This window comes from Echinops telfairi, unplaced genomic scaffold, assembly GCF_000313985.2.
Source record: "Echinops telfairi isolate 266 unplaced genomic scaffold, ASM31398v2 ScPeMD7_70;HRSCAF=299, whole genome shotgun sequence".
Lineage (NCBI taxonomy): Eukaryota > Metazoa > Chordata > Mammalia > Afrosoricida > Tenrecidae > Echinops > Echinops telfairi.
In genome coordinates, this window is record NW_022103968.1 from 13,104,026 (window position 1) to 13,115,441 (window position 11,416).

An 11,416-nucleotide genomic window follows, 5' to 3' on the forward strand; every position below is an offset into this window, starting at 1 on the left:
CACATTTATCAAGCACCTGGCGCATGGTGCAGCTCTGTGTTCCTCTTACCCACCATGACTCACAGCAAGCCTCTGATGGGGGCACCCCCACCCCCACTTAGCAAGTGCGGAAACTGAGGCTTGAAAGCCTTGTTTCAGGACTCACAGATGGCTGCGGAAACAGGTGGACCCCAAAGACCACCTGCTAGGTCAGTGGTTAGCAAACCAGTGGCCCAAGGGCTGCATCGGTCTACTTTTGTCAATAAAGTTTTATTGGAACCGCAGCCATGCCCATTGGTTTTTACTCTAACAGAGTGGTGTGGAGGCCCTATGGCCCTGTACTCCTTCAGCCTTCACAGGGCACGGGTACCACACCCTGCACCAGCGAGTTAAAGCGACAGGCTGTCACTCTTACGTCCCCAGTTCTACTCTGGTTGGAGGCGCAAGGGGTTGAGGGAAAAGCTGACCATGATAAAAATCAGACAGAGTCCTTTTATATTACATGCTGTGACCATGATCTATTGCTCACGCACAGAGACTGACCAACCCCTCAAGGGTGGGGAGCAAATGACAGAGAGAACCATTCCACACCCTTTGTTTATTTTGGGATGCCCCAGGCAGCTCCTTGGTTGGGGTGGGAGTGGGGTTGGGAATGATCAGAGGTCATAGCGACCTCATTGGCCCCCAAGTCCTCCAGCTTCTCACTGAGACTCTGGGTGTGTGGTGGGGGCAGATGTGAACACTCCAGCCACCTGAGGAACAGGTATCCTGAAGGCGAAGGTCACTAAGGGGTCTGTCCTAGGGCAGTGCAGGAAGTCTCCAGGAGCAGTGCCTATGTCCTCCGCATGGGATTGTGGGATGTTGTGGACAGAGACCTGGTCCTGCGTCCCACCTTGGGATGAAGCTTGGGGAGGTGTGCTGCCTCTTGGTGTTTTCATTTCCTCATCTGATAGAGAGGAACTGTAATGGCACCACTTGTCCAGGGTGGCCAGGGAGGATGAAGTTAAATGGAACATGAAATGTGGACCGATTAGCAAAGAGTTGGCTCACCAGGAAGTGCTCAGAAAGTGGCTGTATTTCAAAGCATGATCCATTACTCCGATTCACAGTAACTCTAGTGCCGCACTCCTCAATACATTTAACTTCATTGAAAATTAAATTAATGAAAAATAAATGAGATAAAGAGACCCACGTAGTTCCTGAGTCACACGGCCATGTTTCCAGTGCTCAGACGGTGCAGCTAGAGAACATGTCCAGCATCAAGGGAAGTTGTATTGTGTTGGCAGGTGAGGTTTAATGGGATTGGTGTCAGGCAGGGATTTCATATAAACCATCAGGTGTCACTAGGAGGGTATGGGCAGTGGGGGGTGACTCTGTCAAAGAGGTCACACCAAAATGCCTGCATATAAAATATTGGTGTAGCATTGATCATTTTAAAAATAAAAAGTCTGTAGTATGTGATAATATTTTTCTTTTTGTTAAACTCACCTTAAACAGCCCCCCCCCTGAAAAACCCCCAAACTCACTGCTGTTGAGTTGATGTGATCCTATAGTTTGACTCATGTGATTCTATAGGTCAGAATCAAACTGCGCCTGGGAGTTTCTGAGACTGTAGCTCTCACACGTATCCAGATACTCACAAGGTTAAAATTCTCTGCTACTTAACTTGTTGAACCTCTTCATGAACCCCAGCCAGAGCTGACATTCTCACCCAATTATGATACCATTTCAAATCACACGGTTTTATCTGCATGTGCTATAAGTACACGCTGCCACTTTTAGTGCGGCTGTGTTTATGGTCACAGATTTGATTAGTTTCTGGTATTTTAGCTATATAATATTGTGGTTATTAGTACTTGTGACCCTATATCAATGGCTTTTTTTTTGGATAATTAACTAGTAATGGGGGGAAAAGGGATAATCCCAAAAGACTTCTGCTCCATGACTAATTCAACTATAACTAATAATGTAATCCACTGCAGACAGGTTCCTGAAACAAGTTTGTTGTTCATATTCACATAGTTCAAGAGATTGCACATTTAAGCCATTTACAGCTGTGCTTATCCTGTCTTAGTCTATGATGGAAATCAATAGTCGACATTCCTAGGGAATCTGTGTGGTTTGGTACCATCCAGGGGCGTCACAGTAACAGCATGAGTCACTGCTCGGTGACATCCACCGTAGTGAAGGTACTGAGAGACAAAGGCCAGGCAGTTGGCTGTAAGTCCCCACCTCTGGGATTTTCTGAGTGGTGGGTTCGGAGAATCAGGGAGTGGATCCTACTGAGAACCTAGGGTTTCCTGGGTGCCTTTAGGAAGGAGGCAGCTGTCCCTGGAGTATGCCTTCCCATCTCAGCGACCATGGAGCTGTGGCATTTGATTCAGTGGGTTGCGTGCTATTCTCACCAGGAAACTGCCTGGTGAGGAGGGCGGCCCCTACCTTGCACATGTCTGACAGCCAGTTCTCTTCCCCCTTGTCTATGAAGCCGTGGATGATGAAGCGCGTCTTGCGGTCAGCTTGGAAGTTTGAACCATTGATGGTGTTCGGGTCTGTGGCAGTGATCCGCTGGTTTGATTAGAAGAGATGAATTTGAATGTTGGACTTGCTGAATCCCAGACCTGCAGAGCTAGCCTCAGTAAGACTGAGCTAAAGCATACATCTCCTATGAAGTCAGGCTGCCCTAGATCCGGAGTTTCTGACCCGGACTTTATGGGGGGAATCTCAGAAAGTCCATCTTTCTGGCCTCTGCATAGTCATAATCCCTAACTGATACTGAACATTTCTATTCATGATGAAATTAGGCACCAAACTACCGTGACTCTCTGGCTATGAAAATCCTGAGGTGGTCTCTGGCGGCCCCAGCAGTGCTCCCAATATTTCAAAATAGCCCTTACACTCATGACTATAGATGAAAGTCATCCCTAGCCCAGTCCTTGCACCTTGCTAACAAGGAAATACGCTAGCACGGGTATCCCTCTATGATGTATTTGTGTTTTAAAAATACTTCAATGGGTATTTTTCTATATAATTCCCTGCCTTTGTAACTCAATGGATACTACTGTATGCCTTAAAAAACATTCTTCTAAGATGGCCTATGGCGTCTTCCCCAGAGGGCCAAAGAGGTCCCCGGCAGAGATCAGGTGAAGGAGCGCTGGCCAGAGCATCAGGTGTGAGGGCAGAGTCAGTGTGGCGGAGCTGGGAGGGACGGTCTCAGTTTGTGAGAAATAACAGACCTGGACAAGACGTTGGGCAATGGGTCAGAATTGCAACACGGGAAACAGCTCAATGGCCACGCCCAAGCAGAGCCTGGGTCCAGGCTCTCAGTGGGAAACATGTCACTCAGTTTCTCCCGGCAGGTGACCTCAGGGACCTGCAGAGCCCTGACTTTCTCAGCCCTGTCAGCGACAGGCGTGGTGAGCCATCCATTGTTGGGATTCCTAGTGAGGTCCCCCTCAGGAGGCCATGCAGCCAGCTGTCTCTGGCCATTCTTAGCCACTGGTAATAAGCAACCCTGACCTGCTTCCTGGGAATGGAGTGCAGTTCCATGGCCCTCCCCTGGGTGGTTCTCTAGCTCTAACGGAAGGTTTCAGATGCCTAGGGGGCATCTTTCCTTCCACTGGGATGATTGCGAAGGAGCCTGACCCTCAGGGGGTACACCAGGCCAGGGTTCTCTATAAAAACTTCTCACACTTCTTTGCACACCCTGCTAAAAACTCACTCTTGTGGAGCTGAGACTGATAAAACTCGGTGAGAGTAGAAAGCCCATCTTTCTCCCAAGGAGGGACTGTAGTTTGAACTGCTGACTTTGGAGTTAGCAGCTCCAGTGTGTCACCCACTCCCCGCTAGGCCTCCTCTCCCATGCCGGAGAGTAGGGTTTTCCTAAGGCAACCCCCGAAGCCCGTGTCCGATTGTGCGTGCCTGCAGCTGGGGTGCGCACATCCGTCACTTTCAGGATGGGTTATCATGGCAAGCGCATGACTGTACTAGGTCTGAACCATCGTCTGGAAAGTCCCAAAGCAGTGAGTTCTGCCCGTGGCCCCCGTTTGCCCACCACTGGGCCTTCGCCGGGCCATACTTACTTGATAGTTGTTCTGGTTTTCATTCGTGTACAGAAGAAAGCGGGTGTCAATGGCTTTGGGGGACTGAGGGAAGAGCTTGAGTGGCCGCTGGAAGGTCCCTGCCCAAGGTTTCTCATTCGAAAAGCAGCCAAGATGCCCAAAGCAGATCTCCTTCCCTGGAAGGGGGGGGGGTGAGGCACACAAACAGAACACTTGTGAGGTTTCCAAAAGGGGCCCTGTCACACCAGCTCAGGTCTTGGCTGTCAGGGTGGCGTCTGGGTCTGGCCAAGGCGCATGCTGGCCTCCGTCTTTGCCAGATGTTCCCAACTCCGTGAGGATGAGAATCAACGTGTGAACGGGAGGCACCTGCGTGTCTTGCCTATGCACGATGCCCAGCTGTTCCCTCCGAGATTTGGATTTGAAGGGGCTGGAGTAGGAGGGTCGCGTGTTTAGCAGTGGCCCTGGACAGTCAAGCAAGGAGCCCTGGTGGCACAGTGGGCACCACCTCGGGCTGCAGACACAAGGCCAGTTGACAGTTCGAATCCACCAGGCTCGACAAGGGAGAGAGGAAGCTTTCTGCTCTCACGAAGATGGACAGCCTTGGAAACCCTCAGAAGCAGTTCTACTCTGTCCTGTTGCTATGCGTCAGATGGCAGTGGGTGGGGACAATCTAGCAAATAGGAAATGGGCTGGAAGTGACTCTGGGGAGTGCCTGCCTGTGGAGCAGGAGGAGGCAGGCATCAAAGAGCAAGGCGGATGGATTGGTGAGAGCAGCAGACTCTCACCTCTGCTGTCAGAAGCGGGGCAGGAGGGAAGGGCAGGTAAAAAATGGGCCAGGGTCGGGAAGGGTAGTAGGGACAGGTGGCTGGCATGTGTAGGAAAGCCTTGGCAGGCATGGAAGAGAGTACCCCCAGAAGATTTGGGGAGTCCCAGCCGGGCGGAGAGAGGAAAAGGAAAGAGAAAGGAGGAAATGGACTGGGGGGAATGGGACTTGGGTGGAAAGTGGAGGGGGGTGTTTTGGGCGAGTGAATCTCTTTGGGGCAGACATCAGGGAGGAGGGAGGAATTGAGGCCAGGAGGACCAGAGCTGATGCCAATTGGAGGAGGGGGAGAGGGGTGGTGGGCAGGAAGGTGGGCCCATCTAGCCTGCCTGCCAGGATGTGGGGTGCTTATGGGGCACGTCCTGGGGGCGTTAGCCTGGGAACTTGTCCTCAGGGAGGGTGGGATCCTGGGAGAGGGAGCTGGAAGCCTGCCCAATCCCCACTGCCCACCACCTGCTGCCTGAGGATCATTTCTCTAGCCACAAGAGCCTGCACTGCAGCAATGGACAGGGGACTAAGCATGAGATCACTCATGGACCTTCGCTCTGTATAGGGCTTTGCTCTGTATAGAAGTTGCAGTCTCTCTTGAACTAATTAATCATAATCCTTAGCTGATGTCCTTGGGCCAAATTACCCAAAAGCTAAGCCCAGGCTTGGTCACGTTCTCCCCGAAGGGAGGTGACAGCATTCTCACCTTGAACGGTGGCCAGCAGGAGGAAGCTGAGGATCCAAGAGGACAGCATCTACATGGATGGAAACATAGACACGCATAGACACGAGCAGACGTGCAAGTGCTCAGCCCCGAGGCTGGCAGGGGCAGGTCCCTGGGCAGGCCAGGAAGCCCCATTCATAGATGAAGAGCCTGAGGTCAAGGCTTCCCAACCCACAGGGAGTGGGCAACTTTGTGCTGGGGACCCTTGCAGTGGTGCCCCCTTCTGGGCCCGGTCTCCCCTGGCAGTTGTGCTGCTGCAGTTCTGCCAAGCTCCCCACCCCCACCCAAACTCCCTCCTCTGTTATTACCGGAGCAGCTACTTACTGTTTGGGACCGGAGCTTCCACTCTTGGTTCAGCCTGTTGGACATGGCCTTTTATAGCCAGGCGTTCTCCTTTGGACTTCCCTTGGAGGACGGGATGAGGGCAAAGAGGTTGGGCATGCCATGTGTGCCCTTTGAGCCTTGGTTTTATAAACATATAGATCCTGCTCCACCAGGAGCAGGGCTGTTTATACAGGGAGATTCGAGGAGAGGAAAACCAAATCTGGGGGCAGCCGGGCGCTGTTACTCTGAACTTGGACAGTTCAACTGCCAAAAGATCATGTCCCAGAGTGAGAACTGGGAAAGCCCAGCATGCAGCAGCACCTTGCAGGTGCAGCACCTCCCTCCTGAAATTCCCCCAGGGACCCAAGGACAAAGCCTTGTACAGCTGTCAACAGACTGCAGGTCTGGGCAGACCAAGGGCCTGACAGTGAGCAGAGGTTTACATCTATGAGAATGTAGGCCTGCCTATCCTGGGCCACAGGGCAGCCCCGCTGAGAACTTAACCAGACATCACACACCCCAGCCGCTCACTTGCCCATGAACTTAGACGAGGGAGAGGAAGGCGACTCCGCTGACCGAGAAGTTTCAAAGGCAACAAAGCACACTGCCTGAGTCCAGTCGGTGTATCTTTGAAGTGTGTGTTGTTTGCAACCACCGGCCATCTGCCACTTTGCTAGGTTGTGATGGCTTGCATGTCACCGGGATGCAGGAAGCTGGGCTCCCAGCATGTCAAGCAGGGCCACCCATGGTAGCGGCGGAGCTTCCAGACTAAGATGGAACAGGGGGAAAGGCTCTGGCGATGAACTGCTGAAAATCAGCTGATTTTCCACTCGGTGGATGGCAACAAAGGATTGTCCAATGTAGTGCTGGAAGACCAGACTGAAGGTCCTCCAAAAGCACCACGGCTGAGCCCAGGGACTTAGGGACAATAGCGCTTGTGGAGATGGGCTGGGCTGGGGCAATGCTGCCTTCTGCCATTCATGGAGCTGCTCTGAGTTGGAGCCAACGTGATGGCAACTAAGACCACCGTGTATGTATAAGGGAGTCAGAGCGTGGGAGAAAGGGGAGGGGGGTGGAGTTGTTCACCCACCTGGCGGTGATGGGCAATGCGCATATGTCTCTCCCAGGGCCGTGTGGCCTTTCCAGCAGCCTCTTTCTCACATGCAGTTTTTTGTTTGTTTGTTTTTTGAGAGTCTCACAGTAGCTCTTCCTCTTGCTCCTTCAGCCCCCAGGGAAGAGCTTGGAGCTGCCGAGCCTGGGTGTGGAACATCTTTCCATATCTTTTAAAAATTTATTTAAAGCATTTTATTGGGGGCCCATGCAACTCTTATCACAATCCATACATCCAAGTAATTCCATGGAATCAAGATAGGTTGCCCTCCTTCCCTTCTAGATATTTACTTTTTATTGAGCCCCTGGTGTCAGCTCTTTTTTTTAATCTTTACAAACACTGCTTCAACAAACACTTCAAGTAGGCATATGCTCCCACAGCCCTGGGTGCGATACCCTCCTTCCGTATCTTTATAAACGCCACTTCAATAAACCCTCCCCTAGGCCATCTGCTTAGCACAGGGGCCCAGGTGGATGTAGCTGGTCACTGGGATCCCCAGAGAGTGGTGTTGAACTTCCTAATAGAAAAGGTCCATGTGCTTCCTTGGTCTTCCGTGGTGAACAAGTTCACGTGGCTTTCACCACATCCTTGCGGTGAAGAGGTGATGACAAACATACGGAACCGCTTCACGACAGATGATCTGATAGCACAGGTGACCCTGTGCTTACCTTGCCCACTGGAGACTCTCTCCCTGTCAGAAGTGGTGAATTTCAAAAGAGGCTTTGATTCTGTAGGAAGTGTTCTGCGGGGGTGGGAGAATGACAGGTGCCAGACACACTTAGTAGCAAGAGCTTTGATGTGATGGGGGGAAAAAGGTGACATTGTTCACTCCACACTAGGAAGTCAACCCAAGTCGGCCTGTGCTGCCCTTGCTTCCTGGGGAGCTGCACATCGCCTGAGGGGGAATGATTGCAGTGACTCAGGGACTTGGGGTCCCTGGGGTGTCTTCCTCTCCTGACTCTATCTCTAGTCCAGGTCAGAAGTTCACCCTTATTGGTCTCTCCCAGGCAGGAGTTCATCCTTATTAGCCTCTTCTCCGGAGGCAGCTGGTTTGTTCAATTCTTAGATTTTCGGGGTTCCTACCCATACTAATTCCAGTGAACCCATTCTGTGACTTGGCTATAGTTGCTGTCACTTGTTTCACAAAGGGACTTTCAGCTGCTCTGTGGGTTCCCGCATCAGCGCTCTCCCGGGTCCAGTCAGAGAGGTCAGTGGACGGTCCCAGTGTCGCCTACTTACTTGAGTAGCCCGCAGGGTTCGGTCGGTCGGATGAACTTCCACCCCACGGGGCAGAGCTGAAGCGAGAGGGATGGTGGCAGGTTTCTCAGACATGAAGCAGAACTTGTTCCTGAGATGCTTCCAGGCTATGTGGCAAGGGTGGGAGGCAGTCACTCTGGTCTCAAGGACTCACAAAGGCAGATTTACCCAATGTAAGGAAGAAATGCTCCAAAGATCGGAGTTATTAGGAGATTGGGATAGAATAGGGTTTTGATGGTGTGTGTGTGTGCACTTCTTGTTTCACCTGAATGACATTACAACGTGGAGGGAAAGAGATGGCAGCCAAGCATCAGGGAATGGTTGGCTGAGATCAGTTTTGGAAACTGTGAGATGGAAATAAGATGTCACCTACCTTTCTATTCCAGAAAGAATCACCCCAAAGGATTGGAACCTTTTTTTTTAAAAAAGCACGAAAATCCACCCAAGGGGCAGTACAACTCAAGTGAATAAGAACGACCTTGAACAAACACATCGGGGGTCATTAGAATCTCAAAGACAAGGCGTTGAGCTCCGAGACTATCAGAAAGGAATGAGGTGAGTGTCCACAGAAAAGGGCAGTGATCTGACCCAAGCTCTAAGATGTCAAAGAAAAAGAGTGAGTTCCCCCCACCCTCCCATTTTGTCGTTGAGATAATGGAGGCCCAGAAAGGTTAAAAGGCTTAGGTCAAGTGTAGCTGGAAGAGTCGGTCCCTGATCTCAGAGCTCCACCTGTGGTTTGGTTTGCTGATAGGCAAAATGGGTAGCATCTTGGCTGACTTAGGATCACTGGCCTTGCTCAAGAGGGGTGGGAAGCTGTGCCACAGTCACCAGTAGACGGACACAGACTCACAGGTGTCCCTGGGCAGTCCAGAGCCTGTCCAGGGACCACGGCAGGCCAGCTGGGACCCAGCCTGCAGCCCAGGGCATGGGGCCTCCAAGCTCCCCTCTCCTCTGCCTGGAGGGCACAGAGAAGGCTCTGCCAGCTGCCTGCCATGGGAAGGAAATGAAGGCCAGCACCTGTGGGAAATGGCCTTCTCCGGCCACATGGTCCAGGAGCAGGTCAGGCCTTAGGAGCTTGTCCAGCTGGTGCAGCCGCTGGGGTTGGGTGACTTAGTGCTTCCTTCTATACTCTAACCTGGGGCCTGTTGAAACTGCAAATTTCTTCTATCTTCATGTGAGATGACCATCCCCACCTCCCCAGAGGGGGCTCCACACCCACCTGCAAATCACCTTCTCACAGCCCCCTCCTCCTTGCTGGCAGGTGCTTGATGGCTGTGTTTGAGTCTTCAATCTCATTCATGTTTATGGGGCTACGACGCACCCCATGTTCTTCCTGCCCCGAGGGCACAACCGTGAACAACAATGACAATGCCCTCCTCCCCTGCCCTGGGGATGAATCCTCCTCTGGGACCTAGGTCCTGCCTTTATCTACACAACGGAGAAAAGAACTAGACATCATGGAAGTGCTAAGGGGAAGAACCGTGTGTGTGTGTGTGTGTGTGTGTGTGTGTGTGTGTGTGTGTGTGTGTGTAGAGGGGGCAGGCTTGTACGCAGGCTTCGTCATTGGGGCTTTGTCTGAAGAGGGTAACTGGAGGGGTCCAAGTGGAAAAGGCTCTTCTTAGCCGCAGTGAATGTAGTTGTCTACTGGCCAGTCTCCCTTTGGCCACTCGTTCAAGGCCGCCCCTCCCCCCCACCGTACATGCTCAGTGGAACGCCCCAGCCTTCACCCTTGGCCCTGCGTCCACACAGGCGGTTCTCTGTGTGGCAGAGGTGTCGTCTGCTTCTCCTCACCTCCACGGGCTTCCCATCTCTGCAAATTCTCCAGACTCATGCTCCTCTCTCACTCTTCCCTCGGGGGTCTTGGTGGCACAGGGCTTACACCGTGGGCTCCTACCCAGAAAGGTGAGAAGTTCGATGCCACCAGCTGCTCCACAGAGCAGAGATGTGGCCGTCGGCTTCTGTAAAGAGTCAGCCGGGGGGAAAAAAAAAAAAAAGAGTCAGCCGAAGCCTGTTGCCCACCTGCCCCTCCCACCCCCAAGCCAGTTCCAACTCAGTGACTCTCACGGCCAGAGTAGAATGGTCTCCAGGGTTTCCAAGGCTGCCATCTTTACGGGAGCAGCCAGCCACGTCTTTCCCCTGCGGAGGCGCTGAGGGAGATTGAACTCTCCAACTTCTAGTTTGCGGTCAAGTGCTTAACCACAGTGCCACGAGGATGCCTTCCGGAGAAGACCTTGGCCTTGGCAACACTCTGTCCCGTGAGTCAGATTGACTTGCCGGGTTGGTTTGGCTTTGGGTTCTGTCCTTCCCTGCTTACTCCCCCGCCCCCAGCCCGAGAGCCACCTCCCTCAGCTCTCGCCCGCCTGCAGACTCCACGCTGCCGGCCCCAGATCACAACCTCCAAGTTTCTTCAGAGTGCAGTCCATCCGCAGACTCCCTCCTTGCTCAAACCTTCTCGGTGTCTGGACTATTCCCCCTGCCCACATCCATCGGCTGAGGAGGCCAGAGTCTGACTACCAAAGACCACACGAAGGGAATGCTCCGCCTCTAAAACTGGCAACGGAAACAGGTGATCAGCCACATGAACATCCAGTCAAGGACTCTCAGAGCCACCTGCCCAGGGAGCCCTGGACCACCGAGGACTCCTGATATCACAGGTGGTGCAGGATGAAGTCAGTGGTTCTCCTGCGGTTCCTTACATCTGTGGACTTGACCAGAGCCCTAGGGGAACTGTCGTCCTACCCCAGAGGGGCCCCAAAGATAGCCCCAACCCCCCACCTCTCTAGGGCCGTGTGTTGGCTCATGGTCATCGTTGACCTTGGACTCTCAATGGTGTCAGAAGGGTCTCAGCGCCTGGAGATGGATACTAGTTAAGTAGCCAAGGTCTATGATGACCATCTTGGAACATGCTTCTTGTCCTTCCTGGAAGTTGCCCCCAGCTGCATAGCTCTCCTACTCCAGCTCTGGTCTCCATCAGCTGTCTCCCCTGCCCTGGAGCATGTGACTGCCAGCCACTACACTGGTGGTTGGGCACCAGGACACCCGAGGCTCAGGTCAGCGCATTGGCTGAATGCTCATGGCATGGTCAATAGCCTTGAAGGATCCTCCCCCACCCCCCATTACTAGAATCCTCACTCCTTGGCTATATGCTTTTCTCA

At 52.7% G+C, this 11,416-nt stretch overlaps 1 protein-coding gene across 1 annotated transcript in view; it reads right to left on the reverse strand.

Annotated features, from left to right (window-relative positions):
- Positions 1-5,615, reverse strand: part of LOC101651864 (pancreatic lipase-related protein 2) — a 23,216-nt gene extending 17,601 nt beyond the window's left edge. The window contains exons 1-3 of the mRNA XM_004701267.4: positions 5,552-5,615; positions 4,059-4,213; positions 2,419-2,544 (exon numbers count right to left, since the gene is read on the reverse strand). Of these exons, the coding sequence (XP_004701324.1) occupies positions 2,419-2,544; positions 4,059-4,213; positions 5,552-5,600 (330 nt within the window). The 5' untranslated portion in view covers positions 5,601-5,615. The remainder of the gene's footprint in view (positions 1-2,418; positions 2,545-4,058; positions 4,214-5,551) is intronic.
- Between the last annotated feature and the right edge of the window lie 5,801 nt (positions 5,616-11,416).